This window comes from Rhea americana, unplaced genomic scaffold (genome assembly GCF_003343005.1).
Source record: "Rhea americana isolate MKP2758 unplaced genomic scaffold, rheAme1 scaffold_41, whole genome shotgun sequence".
Classification (NCBI taxonomy): domain Eukaryota; kingdom Metazoa; phylum Chordata; class Aves; order Rheiformes; family Rheidae; genus Rhea; species Rhea americana.
This window is the reverse complement of record NW_028186546.1, coordinates 4,292,469-4,306,279: the sequence shown is the minus strand read 5'-3', so window position 1 is coordinate 4,306,279 and position 13,811 is coordinate 4,292,469. Positions and strand designations below refer to the sequence as shown.

At 42.9% G+C, this 13,811-nt stretch overlaps 2 protein-coding genes across 2 annotated transcripts in view; one reads left to right on the top strand and one right to left on the bottom strand.

Annotated features, from left to right (window-relative positions):
* The first annotated feature begins 256 nt into the window (after positions 1-256).
* On the top strand, positions 257-7,823 carry LOC146590395 (histamine H2 receptor-like). Its single transcript, XM_085314615.1, has 4 exons — positions 257-275; positions 413-701; positions 5,363-5,539; positions 7,145-7,823. The coding sequence occupies exons 1-4, from the start codon at positions 257-259 to the stop codon at positions 7,821-7,823; spliced, it is 1,164 nt and encodes a 387-aa protein (XP_085170741.1).
* A 3,788-nt stretch (positions 7,824-11,611) lies between these two features.
* Positions 11,612-13,811, bottom strand: part of EIF2AK3 (eukaryotic translation initiation factor 2 alpha kinase 3) — a 46,072-nt gene continuing 43,872 nt past the window's right edge. The window contains exon 18 of the mRNA XM_085314602.1: positions 11,612-12,797. Within this exon, the coding sequence (XP_085170728.1) occupies positions 12,621-12,797 (177 nt within the window). The 3' untranslated portion in view covers positions 11,612-12,620. The remainder of the gene's footprint in view (positions 12,798-13,811) is intronic.

Genomic DNA, 13,811 nt, shown 5'->3' with positions numbered 1-13,811 from the left:
TATATTTTATGACTGTGGTGACATGCTGCTATTGAATGGGTTTTAGCAGGGCTGCTTTAATTTTGGATTTAATTTACTTGTCCTCTCTTCTCTCAATACTTTTTTTTTTTTCTCCTGTATCATACTTCACCTAATGATGTGCTTTTCATTCACAGGAGAGCTTTTAATTGTCATGAAGAATGTCAGCCAGTGCTGCAYGTCTGTGATCTTACCCTCAGGATTGTAGATGCTTCTGACAGACTGATATGGTACAATGATGGCACAGACACAGCAGGGTGTGTGTGTGTTTTCTTTCTTGAAGTGAATGTAGCATAAATAAGATTTCCATCTGTCCTTTCATAGATTTCAAATTCATTTGTGTTAAAGACTCTGACTTTTTCTTTTTTTTCTTCTTTCTTCTTCTTTCTTTCAGATTTTAACAATGGGAAGATGCTGAAGGATGACAATGCATCTTGGCTCTCTAATTTCTCCTCTGCTGCCTCGTCATTTGTGAAGGGAGGTGGAAACTGGTCAGGGATTGGCCTCCAGGAGGTGATCGTTGGACTGATACTAACCCTTATTGACTTGATCACACTCCTGGGAAACACGGTGGTCTTTATTTGCCCTGTGGTGGAAAAGAGGCTGCGCACTGTCACCTATATGTTTATCATGTCCTTAGCCACAGCAGACTTCCTTGTAGCATGCCTGGTCATGCCATTTAGGTAAGAAGTGCTTATAAGGTAAGATCTGCCTGCGGGGTGTGCATGCAACATCGCTTTTTCTAGCTCAGCAGCTGCTTTGTGGACAGGGATGTATAGTGTGGCTCGTGTGTTGTGCTCAGGCTTGAGCTCCTACAAGCTTAGCTGTGTGTTTATAGGTCAGTGAGTATGTGTACTTTTGTGCCTCAGTTTCCCCATCCAAACTGGTTGACTCAGTTACCTTTATAATGAAGAGAGACAGACTTCCCAAGGGCATTTTTCCCCTGTTGGTTACAGAGGGGCCCTGGCAGCTCATCTAAATGAGTTATCCAGCTTTTCAGATGGCCACAGTGTGATTAGTCCCGTTTTTTAGAACTAGCTCCGGATTGCTTGCAGGACCAGTGTGGCTGCTAAATGTTTTTGCGCGCTGTGTTTGTAGAATACAAGATGAGGACTGTCATTAGTGTAAGTATTAAGCATAATGGCTACACGGATTCTACCAACGTTTCAATGGAAGGGGAACTCGGGCTATATTGTTCCCTCATCTTTGCCAGTCAAGAATGACAGTCAAAGCAAATTGATTTAGATTCTGTGCCTTTGATTTTTATACTGCTTTCACCTTATCTCTTATTTTCTGGTGGTGAGAGGGAGGAATAAAAAGACTCTTACTAGCAAAAGAAAATGAATGATTTCAGATTATTGAACTTGAAAAGTTACTGCAGAGTTGTTGTTCTCGTAGTTTTATTGCAACACAGGATTATTTCTTCTATTTCAGTCAAAATACTAGTGGAGTTTGTGGGAAAGGTTGGTGAACTTGTAAAATGGATTTTTCTCTAAACAGATCAAAAAAATTGTAGTCCACAATGGGATAGCAAATGTCATTTGTTTCACTTGGGAGAATGGTTTTGTCTGTATTATCAATTTGTGATGCTGTCAGATAACTGTCAGAGTTAACATGGGCACAAATGCCATCTTCCCCTCTCTGATTGTGTAAAACTAAGAATTTTATTTTAGTGTAAGTAGGGTAATTTGTTAAGGAGGTATTAGGTAAGTAGGGAATACTTAATGAATGAAGAGGCATTTCTACAGGGCAGTTCACCCTGCCGTAGGTCAGTCTCCAAGAGCTTCACTGCTTGGGTAAAATTCAGTAAAACAAACCCAGAGACTTATTAGCTAATAGGCTCTAGCTGTCTTATGCTGCAAAATGACTGTAAGTTTGTTTAAAGTGAGTGACTGCACTCCTAGTGTTCTTAGAGCAATATAAAGAAGCCAAAGCCTGTTTTCACATGTTGTACCTTAATTTTCATGGGGCTGCCTACACTTCTGAATTCGGCACTGAAAAATATTTTCCCAAGAAAAAGTTAAAAACTAAGTTGTGAGTTTATAGTGTCAGGTGAAAAAACAGTTAATGATGCCTTTTAAACAGTATTACTGCTAATTTCAATCCCAAATGTTTTCAGTATTTAAATTCAGGTTATGAAATTGTCCATCTGTATTTACTGCTCCCTTCCCTTCACTTGGTGCTGGAAACACCTGCTCTGGAGGCCTGGATTCCAGCTTAGTTGAATGGTGAGCTAACCTGCTCCCACCCTATTAAAGGCACTGGGAATTAAAAAGGAGATAGACCAGAAGATTTGTATCACTGATAGTTTTGTTGCTATATGTAAAAGAAAGGTAGCGTTGAAGGACCTGTTGAAGGACCTGTTTGAAAGCTAGGAGTGGAAAGAGTCTTGAGGTTGACTGATCTAGGTCCTGTAGCCTAAGGATTGGCAACTGCTCAGAGCCAGTGAGTGGGTAAGGACCTGGCTGAGGTGGCCCCTGGAATCTGGCGCACTGCTTCCTTCTCTGCTCCCGCTATAGGGCTAGGCTCGGCTGAGCTGGGCTGCAGCTGGTAACTCTGGGCTCTGCAAGGCATAAACTAGGCTTCTSTGCACAGCAGGCTGGTTCCCTTTCCCCTGTGCAATGTGGGTGCAGAAATGATCCATGAGCTACCACTGACAGAAGCACACACTATTAACACCCAACAGAAGATATTCCCCTACCTGTGCCGCACAAACAAGATCACCATGATAAAATGTACCAGACCATGTTAGCTGTGCAGGAGAGGAACAGTAGTGTGTCAGGCACTATTAATTAGCTGAAGTACTTCTAATCTCTGTTACCCAGCATTTTCTTGGGATTTTTTTTTCCATGTCCTCATTAGGCCCAGAAATGAGGGTTTCTCATTCCAGTCTAGCTTTTGTCTGTCTTTAAAGATTTCCCCCCTCCCCCCCCAGGAGAGGGTGGCATCACCTGCTCCCTTGCTTCCATTGCACTTGAGGACACCTCCCAGCATGGCTGCCTGCTAGGGGGCAGCTGTCCTTGATTCTTCTTTCTTCCGAATCAAGTTTTGACGTTTCTGGGTAGACAGCATCCTCACAACTTCTACCTCCAGCCTAGTGACGTGGTATTTGCAGTCTTAGCAACAAGAAGTAGCAGGAGCAAAAAGCAAAGGCAGGTAGGTGTCTCAGCAGCTGTAACTTCCCCTGTAAGACTGAGGATGACCTCCATGGTTGGACTGCCACCTCCTTCATGGCAAAAGGAAAGGGAATTTAGCAGCATATTTTGGTCTGATTAGAGACTTAGAGGGGAAGGAATTGCACATTGTCAACTTCCGTGCTTTCACAGAATCACAGTATGGCAAGAACTTCTGGAGGGGGAGAACCATTGTGGCCAGTGGTGGGGTCAAGGCTGATATTCAACAACCAGCAATTCTGCTCCTTTTTTCCAAGGTTCTTGGATGCCCCAATATCAGTGTTTCTACTGGAGGAGCTGAAAAATCATGGGCTAACAGCAGCTTTCAGGACAAAGATTATAGCACAGAGCTTCCTATGCTGTAGTGCTAAAGGGTACTCTACCACCCCGGCTGGGTGGTAATTTGGCCAATCTCTCAGCATCTCTTGTCTCTTTCTGTCTGGCTGTTAGTTCAGTTGTACCTGGCTGAGCATCTGTCTGCCCTGCAACACCAGGATCCATGGGCAGATCCAATGGAGCCTGAATGCACAGCCCGAGCAAATTTTGTCTGTTGCTGTACTGGCTGCTTGCTGCAGTTGAGTAGTGTTTAGATGAACTGGGAACTGTATGATCTTAGTGTGCTCCTGCCAACTTTGTGATACTCAACTTGAAATGGATCATCTGGAGTTGAAAACTAAGTGCTTGAGAAAATAGCTGTGGGTGAGAAGCTGGCACTGGCGTAACCTTCTAGCTCAAAAAACATCCTAGTTGAGCAGAGAGGGTCTTGACTTTCAGACATAAAGGTGAAGGCAGAAGTAGGTATCCTGACTAATGAAACAGTGAAGTGACCTCACTTCTGCTCCTACTGTGCATTTCTTAGTGCTTCTATTATTCTTTCATCACTTTGAGGCCTGCAGAGACTTTATTCAACAGATAAGAGTGAAGAGGTATCTGCTGCATTGTGCTGTGGGAACACCCACTTAGWTATATCTCAYGAGAAGGGTAAATGTTTGTCTGCCCTGTGTGTGCTGACAGTTAGGTGTGTGCTCAGCTGTGAAGCCTGAGGTGTGTAGGGACATTGATGAAAACAGGGGATCAGACTCCAGGTGCCCTGGTGCTTGACCCACAGGTGCCACTTGGCCTTGTGGCATCTACGGGATAAAGAGGGCTTCTGAGGAGTGACACTAAAGCACCTAGTCTTCTGTTGGACCTGTGCTTTAACTTACTACACTTCATTTCCCTATCTGTAAATCTTTTTTCAGTGTGTGTGTGTGTGTGTGTGTGTGTGTAAAGGAAGTGAACAGGTTAGTAGTTTTGCGGCCCTCTGTTCTGCAAAAATGGAGGCCACCAGAATGTTTGAACAAGTTCTGCTATAGACTTAATATTTGCTTGAATTTTTGCATAGCACTCTGCATAATGAAGGGGTGCCTAGGGCTGAGGCCCTTCAGCAGCACAGTAACCTGTCGATGCACTTTCAGCAGTTGTTGGGCTATGAAACAATCTTTACAAGTAGTTTTAATGAATTATAGCTAATTACATGGAAACAAGGCATTGTTTTCTAACTCCTCTTACGTCAAGTTTATTTTTGCCCTTGCTAGGTGGCAGAGCTGACCTAAGTGCACTACAGTGCCACTGCCATAGCTACACTGCATTTGACCACAAAGCTGTGAACGTACAGGATAATTTAAGCCTTGCAGCAATATGTAGTTACTCACCCTTTCACATAAAATTCAACTACAYGGGTTATTTGAGCAGCACCCCAGTAGTTACGTAAAGGCAGTAAAAGAAAGGATGCAATTTGCATTTAAGTGAATGCTACAGAAGCATGCATCAGCCTTCATACAGCTACCATATGTTCCTTCCCTAGCTGCTCACTTCTTAGAGGCCCTCCCTGACTTTGCTAGGGTAATTTTGGCATAATGTCTCCTTTTTGCTGGATGTTTTCCTCACAGGCATTTGAGAGTCAGATAATGTAAAAGACTTGCAGGCATTCCCCTGATGATTTCTTTTTATTACTCAGGAGTTGAAGTTCTTCAGTTCTGAAGCCTGAGCCCAGATGAAAGCTGAGTTTCTTGCGTAGGGAGCATCTTCCATGTCCCAGGAGTTGGAGAGAATTCATAAAGCTCTGTGATTCATAGCACTAAATCAATCTCAATTTCTAACTTTTGATTTCTACCCATTTTCCCTCCTAGTATCATTTATGAGGTGACAGGGATGTGGCTCTTTGGGAAGCTCTTCTGCAAGGTGTGGATCTCTTTCGATGTCATGTTCTGCACTGCGTCTATCGTTACTTTGTGCTTTATTAGCCTGGACAGATACTGCTCTGTGGTGACCCCTTCCCATTATTCAAGAAGGATGTCCCGTGGCAGGTGAGTGTATTTGCCCCTCAAGAAGTTGGAGGGCAGCCATAAGGATGACAGGGAGAGGCAAAAATTGCAGTGATCTGAGTTTTGCAGTGAAAATGAAACATCTAAGACTCCTGTTCCTATTTTGCTGCAGATTTTCTGTATGAGAAAGACAGTTCTCTATTTCACAGAGTCATTGAGGACAAATGCTGGCATTACCTGTCCGCATGGTTCTTCTATCTGCATATTTTCACTCTGTCCCTATTCATTACGAGCCATGACAGTTSTAAATGAGCTATTGACTGCCCAAAACCAGAATAATGTGATTAAAAAGATCTAAGCATCATTTAAAACTTTGCAGTGGTGGGGAGGAGGAGGGGGAGAAATGCAGCTGGCCTGATTTGACAGTGCTTCTGGGAAAGCACCTTCTGAGTTAAGGTTTTTTTCCAGAATGGAGAAGAAACCAGTGATATGGGCTGACTTGTGCCTACAGTGTCTCCCTTGGTAGGCATTTCAGGAGGTGTTTTCTCCAAGGAGGAGGAGAAATGATGCCCAGAAGAATTCCTCTAGCAATTGTCTTCCCCCTCTTTAATTTTTAGTATTTACAAAGTGATATTAATATGGAGAATGTGGAGAAAACAGGATGACTTTTGAAGTTGCTGCTGAGGGTTCACATGTAACATTCAAATGAGAACTGCAGGGTGGGTGGTTCTCCAAATGGTTTTTAGCAGGATTTTCTGCATCATCCCTTTATAGTCCATTTACTACTGGCCTTTCTCATTGGAATAGGGTCCCAGCCACCAGCATGGCTTGGTGGATCCTGATTTAAACTGTAGGTATTTAAATGCAGGGAGCAGCCCTAGGGGAAAGGGTGGTATCTCTGTGTTTGGGTCTCTTTCAGTGCCTTTCTGCTTCCAAGACTGCTGAATGTTACGGCACCCCTAAACTACCTTTGAATGAGTGTAGTTTTTGAAGGGTAGGCAGAGAGGATGCTGCAGCTACAGTGCCTTTGCTGCTGTAGCTACACTGCCATTGGTAACTTGCAAGGTGGATTCAAGCTGTTTTGGGAATGTTTTTGTTCCCAGCTGCAGCTCCTGCAATATACAATCTGCAGAGTGCACACAATTGCCAATATGGGGAGGGGGGCTGTGCAGCATACACAATGCAGAGCAAATGCTGCAGTGATGCTGAGCATCTACAGCATCCATCAGCTCTRCCCCTCTTGCAAGTAGGATCCTTAGAGGATAACACCATAATCAGATATTAATGCTGGAGCTGATTAGAAAAGTCTACATGTTATGGTTTTAAATATTAACAAAAACCTCTGGAAAAGCCACTTTACAGAGACCATTTTTCTTTCTGTTTTTCCAGCCAGCTCTGAGCATCTCTTAAACTGACCTGGGCCATTCTGTAAACCACAGATCCAAAGTACCAAATCATTAGGGACATTTACATATGGACTTGCTATATCCCAGCTTTCTCTCTGCTCTGCCACTTCTCAAAACCCTCTGGGACTGTTGTTCAGTGATATCCCACAGGGGTTACCATGGGGATTGAATTGTACTGGATGTTCTCATCTCAAAATAGCTCGGACCCTCTCTCCCCTCCCCTATCTCTGTTCTTTTGCAGATGCATTGTAATGACCTGCATGGTTTGGGTATACTCTTCTCTCATTTCTTTCCTTCCTGTCATGCAAGGCTGGAATGAGATTCCTGGGGTAGATTTTGATGCAGGCAGAGAATGCRTCTTTGTCACCAATTGGATTTTTGCCCTTGTAGCTTCTGCCCTTGCGTTTTTTGTCCCTTTCATGGTCATGTGCAGCATGTATTTCTTTATCTACCGAGCTTCACGGCTCAAGGCCACGCGGATCATGTCTCAGACTCTGGACATTCACTACCACCCCAACAGCAAGCGGCAGAACCACCTGCAGCTGGAGAACAAAGCTACGYGGACCATTAGCATTATCATTTCTGTCTTTGTGCTATGCTGGCTGCCGTACTTTGTCCTGAATGTTTGGCTAGCTGCCAAAGGTGCTGATTCTACCAGCACGGTCTTGATTGACACCTTCAAGATCATCACATGGTTAGGTTATTGCAACTCCACTATCAACCCAATGCTGTATGCTTTCCTGAACCGAGACTTCCAGCAGGCTCTAAAGAAGCTGCTCATTTGCAGGCACAGGTCTCAGGTGGACATTGGAGAAGACATGGTTTCAATAGCCACATTTTCCAAGACTGCTCCAGACTTGGAATATAGCATGATGGTGTCAGTGCCTAATAGCACTCTGAAGGGCAAATCCAAGCAATAAGGGTTCAGAATCGGTTGCTGGAGGCTGTGATGTGAACAGTGCAAGAACATGTCTGAACGGAAGAGTAATGGGTAGGAAATTAAGGTAAGAGAGGCTGGAACAGGGCTGGCATGTTTATTACAGCTGGTGGCATACTACAAGATACTTCTTTCTTCCATGGTTTTATGAATGCAGAACTTTGCTATTTTGGGGCAATTTATTATAATGAAGCTAATTCCTGTCTTGGTGTKTTTTTTTTTTTTTTTTTTTTTTAATGAATATTTCCTAAGATGAATCCAAACTTCATACTGGAGAAAAATTGCTTTGATAATGTGAACTTGCTTTACTCTGTATAGTCTGGTGGTCTCCTACAACTGAAGATGGGACAGCATTTTTTTTCTTCTGATAAGGTCACTGTAGCGCTCATCTTGCTACTTGCATCACAAGTTTCACAAGTTCTGATCGGTTCACTTGTGTCAGTCTGAATGGGTGTTGGTAGAAAGTGGTCAAAGAGCAGGGTTAACTCCTACATAAAGCCAATGTGTGCTGGGAGATTTGTGTTCTCAGCAATTGGGGCTGCCTGCACACAGTTTAATATGCTTGCTTCTGAAGTTTTAGACTTGGTATTTGACASTATAAGATTGGTTCAGCATCAGGCAGGAACAGGCAGGAGAAATACTCTATGTGCATGGTTTTTCTTTGGATGTCTTTGTAAAATCCAAGACTGCTTYAGTGGTGTTTTCTGTGAATTATCTATGACAAGTTTCCTTAGTTCTTATTTATTCTGGAAAGGGACCTGATGTCTTAGACCCCCTGAGATGAGCAAAGCTTACTGAAACATTTTTCTAGAGCACCAACTACCCTAGGAGCTCAAAAGAGGTTGCAAACAGTAGATGTGAAGAAGTATTACTGCTCAAATGTAAATATTTTTTTGCACTGTGGTGTTTATATATWGATGCTGTGAATGTAACCATATAGAGTATTACTGGACCACACCATCATAAAAGAGGATGATAAATATCCTTTCCTTTCACCACTAAAATCCCAGCAACAGTGTATAGGCTTCAAGAAGAAAGTATAGAAGGGCAGGTCATGAAGGGATGTATCTGGTCATSTGTTTCAAACTAATACAGGAACATGATTATTCTTACTATTCTTCACTGGACTTTAAACAGCAGCTCCACAGCACTGGTTCCCTGGAGGAGAGCTGTGGAACAACCACAGGAYAACCCTGGAAAGGCAGGACTGTACCTGCAAGTATCTAACACAGGGCAAAAGCAGGAGCTGAAYTGCCAGAAGCACCACAGATCTCAGGAACACAGATTTATCTGTAGCAGAGTCACAGGAGTGCTCAGATCATAGCCATTACTGCCCCCTCCCCATGTTTCACATGTGGGCTCAGGCTAGTTTACATGTGAGCRTCACTGCACAGAGAGCCTCCTCTTATGTCACTCTCCTGTGAACGTGAAACACTTCAAGGATGGTTTCTAGAATGGCTTTTTCTGGTCAGTATATTCTGAGTGCTTATTTGCCTACACAGGACAGGCAAGGCTGCTGCAGCCCAGGAAACAAAACTCAAAGCAGCATGATACCCTGGCTAACATGTAATGCTAAAACCCTGAGTGAAGCGCTTGGAGGGGTGAAGAAGGCCTCTCTATTAAGAAAAGGGGAGCAAGTTAGTCAAATGTCTTGAGTCCTTCCACTTCCAGTGCAGTGATAGCACAGAGGAGCACATACCTGAAAAGGTGTAGCAGAAAGCAAGAAGCCACTGACTCAAGTACCTCAGCCACTGAAGATGGGCATGAAGAGGCCATAGTCCTTGCTTTTTAAGAACCTAGTTCTTCAGGAGAAGAAACAGCCCTGATGTGTGGTTACAACACTAGTACTCCTGGCAGTTGTTTTCTCATGGGAGTGTATTGGCTTTCTGAGCTCCTTTAACTTGAATAAATACTTGGAAAGGGTAAGGAGAATAACCTTGTGATCTTGAGGGGGGGGGAGCATCTAGGCAAGTGGGCCTGAAGGTGGACTAGGCAGGATTCTTGCTCCTGACAGCCAACTCACTTTGGTGCACAGGACAAGGAATTGGGTTCCAGCCCCAGGAGCCATCCAGGCTGTCAGGTGGAGGGGGCAGAGGTATAGGCAAAGGTTCAGGGCTATTGGTACAGAAGAGCCTGAGACCAAAACTCCCTTTTGCAAGGCTGTAGGCTGGCAGCTTGTGGCAGCCTGTGTTCAGGTGTCCCTTTGCAAAAAAGGAGTTGGCAGAAAGGTATACACAGTACCTTTTGGTACTTCAGGAACTGAACTACTGCATGTGAAACATGCAGAGGGGCCAGCAATGGCTATGATCTGAGTACTCATGTGACTGCTACAGAAGAACTTGTGTTCCTAAAGTCTGCTTCCATCACCACAATACATACAAGAGACCTGAGGAAGCCTAGCAGTTTTCTCAGTTTCCCACAACTGCTTTTAAGTTAACTGGTGAATGAAACATCAGATGTTCCTGCCAATAGGGCTGTAGACAGGCCTGTGTAAATAGTAGGATCTCAGGTGTGGCAGTAGCTCAGACCATTGCAGGTAGCCTCATTCTGAAGAGGTGGCAGAACCATCCTGGAGCTGATGGGATGGCAGCTCTGGGTTTCTAATGCAGGTGGGTGTTTCATGTCACCGAGGTATCCTTYTTGCTTCTAGGGAGAGGCAGAGCAAGTGGAGCTGCCAGAGGCAGGGAAGTGACTGCATGCAGAGACAACTATTCTGCTGAGGGAAAGGAAGACTTGGCCAGAGCCTGGAGAAAGAGTGGATTTTGTAGTGTCATTCTTGTCCTAAGTGCTAAGAGGAGCAAAGATTCATCAACTAAGGTAGTGAAGAGCTGAGAGGGGCCACGTGCTTTTGTGGCTGGGCACACCACAGAGGAGATGGGGTTTTCACAGGCCTTTGAGGATGACTATAATCACCGCCACGTACACAGACAKCCCTAGCGTGAAGGTACTAATCATTCTTTAGCTTGGAAATGCTACAGAGCCATTGGCACTAAGCAACAGCTTAGCTACACTGAGAGTTAGAGATACCACATTCTTCATTTCCTGCCATCTATTTTWAATCACTGAACTGGGGGTGAAGCTAGAGGCACCCAGGCTTCAGRGGGGGCGAGTTATCTCTGCATCTATAGCTGCTGTTATAAAGTGGGAAATCCAAGGGAAGAGGGCATACTTAATCAAACTTGTTAATTTTCTGTTTCTGTCTGAAAAAAAATCATTAATGGCAGCATTCTGGCTTCAGCTGGGCCAGAATCTAGGACATAGTCAGCTGAGAGCRCAAGGAAGAAAATCTTGTAGTCTGCTTTTGCCTTACTGTAAGGCTGCAGAGTGCCAGCTGGTTGAAGTGCTAGTTGCAATGTCAGACCATGGTGATCCCCTGAAGGACCCARTTCTGGCTTTGTTTTAAGGAACTGATTTCAAAGGTTAAATTTTTGAAGTTGTAATCTTGTATTTTTCYGTTTTTTACAGTAACTTACATTATGCAAATATAAAAATTATCCTCTTTTCCCCGTTAACACTTGAGATTTTCAAAGCCTCCATAAKCCACACCTGAGCTTTTGAGAGCTCAGTTCTCCCCTTCTTGAGATAGCATTTTGCTTTGAAGTGGCATATCTATTCATCTTTACATATTGCACTGTGGCAGCTGTGAGAGAGGAATACCAAGCAAGTTAACAGAAATTGTTGTTCTGACCTGTTCTGACTGTACAAGGCTGCCATCTGCAGCATGCGCTGATGCAGGTTATGAACAGAAGCAACTACTATATATGTTTTTAATAAAAAAAAAGTTTATTAAATCATTTAGACTTGAAAGAAGTCACAATAATTAATGCACCCAACAATTACAGCAAGTGCATTCTGTACACCACCAACCCAAATGGATTGATTCTGTATTTTATAAATAAAAATTAACATATTTACAATGAAAAATAAAAGCATGGTATTAGGCAGTTAAATTAGCAGATTACAACAAATGCCTACTGGTTGATTTCTTTTTTTTTAAGTACAAATTACAAGATTACATAAGACACGTATGACTTCATTAGGTTTAAATTGTCAGAATCACAACATTTTTATACATATTTTTTACTATGGCTCTTCCAACCATTGTCCATAAACCCTTTTTTTATGGCAAAAAGTTCCTTTTCCTTTTCTATAGGTTTATCAGTAAAAAATGCATTCCCTAAGCTCTACTATAGTGTGGAAATACAAAACAATTTCCTCTAATGACTGACTATGGAGAGTGACTATATGTACAGGTGTGGTACTTTTTTGCTTTAAAAATAGTGCAGATTTCCAGTTTACCCACCAGGGACAAAAATGGAGTCATAGYTTGTTTCAAAATCATATTCATTGCCAAAGAGCAAGTGATCTGAGTATATACTCACTAGGCTTAGAGACTGTAATTTGCACTATAAAAATACAGTATTTTAATTCTATTTACATGTTACAGATCTCTTACTTACCCAGCAAGCTAACATTTACAAGCTTCAAAAAAACCCCAATAAACTCAAACAAAAGATAATGAAGCACAAAACTGATAAGCACAGTAGCTGGACCCATCCACCTAGAAGAGTTAAGGTAAGAAAAATGGAATGTGAAAAGTGTAGTTACTGCCTTTCATTGGCTGTCAAAATAACCAAAATCTATCCAATGCATTGTATACATTAAACATGGAAAAAAAAAGTTTAAACTATTTCCAAGATAGACATTCTGCAACATAGGATCCTTCTGCTGAACAATCCCTTTAAAGCCTGTCAAGTGGAAGAAGTGATCCTGAGGATAATTATTTGCTTGGTTGTCTTGAATGCTTATTTCCTGATAAACTCATTGTCCGTGACCTCTGTCTAAGCACTGGTTTTGCTGGGAGTTCCAAGTCTTCAAACACAGGATTTTCTATGATTACTGCAGCCTCTGGTCTTTCRGTGGGACTTGGAGAGAGCATGTCCTTTACCATGATGTACTAAAAGAAAAGATGAGATGTGCTGCATGAACCAATTCATAAATTCCTTCTTCTTTAATGTTCAACTTTCCAATTGCTCATACAGCAACAGTTAAAGTGTCCCCAAGTGCTTTCTTAGTAATTTGGGTATTAATGCTTTAGCACAATATTTAGAAGTGCATTAAACATCTGAAAATCTATCATTGTGTATCCATTAAACTATCTTTATTATCAAGGACTACACTCTATTTGGCAGATCAAACCTGACCCAAAGTTCAATGGAGTTATAAAACTTCTGTAGTATTGGCAATCGTAAGAATTTAAAAATTTTGTATGAAATTTAACTTAAAGGTAATTTTTAGCATCAGGTTTAAGCAGCYACCTGCACTAATTTTGCAGGCTGAGTTAGGAATTTTCTTTGAAAATATATGTAGTTTGAAGATTTGTCTCAAATTTCATCCTAGAATCATAGAATCAGTAAGGTTGGAAGGGACCTCTGGAGATCACCTAGTCCAATCTCCCTGCTCAGCAGGGTCACCTAGAGCATGGCAGACAGGGTTGCATCCAGGCAGGCCTTGAAGATCTCCAGAGAAGGAGACTCCACCACCTCTCTGGGCAACCTGTTCCAGTGCTCCATCACTCTCACAGGGAAGAAATTCCCCCTCATGTTCAGGCGGAACTTCCTGTGCTTCAATTTCTGCCCGTTGCCTCTTGTCCTGTTGCACGGGACAACTGAAAAGAATTTGTCCCCATCCCCTTGACACCCTCCCTTCAGGTACTTATAGGCACTGATAAGATCCCCTCTTGGTCTTCTCTTCTCCAAGCCAAAAAMCAAACCGTCACCAAAGGCACTTTTTAAAACATCTCTTAGAGGAAGAAAGAGCATCCTGCTCCAGCAGGGCACAGCACATTCCCCAAGTCAGCCTGCAGCTGTAAAGCAAGAAGGACTGGTCTCCGAACTCCTGGGTTGAAATCACCATGAAAATCTGGAAGCATCTCAGCTTCTCCTTGGAGAAGTTTTGTATATCACCTCCT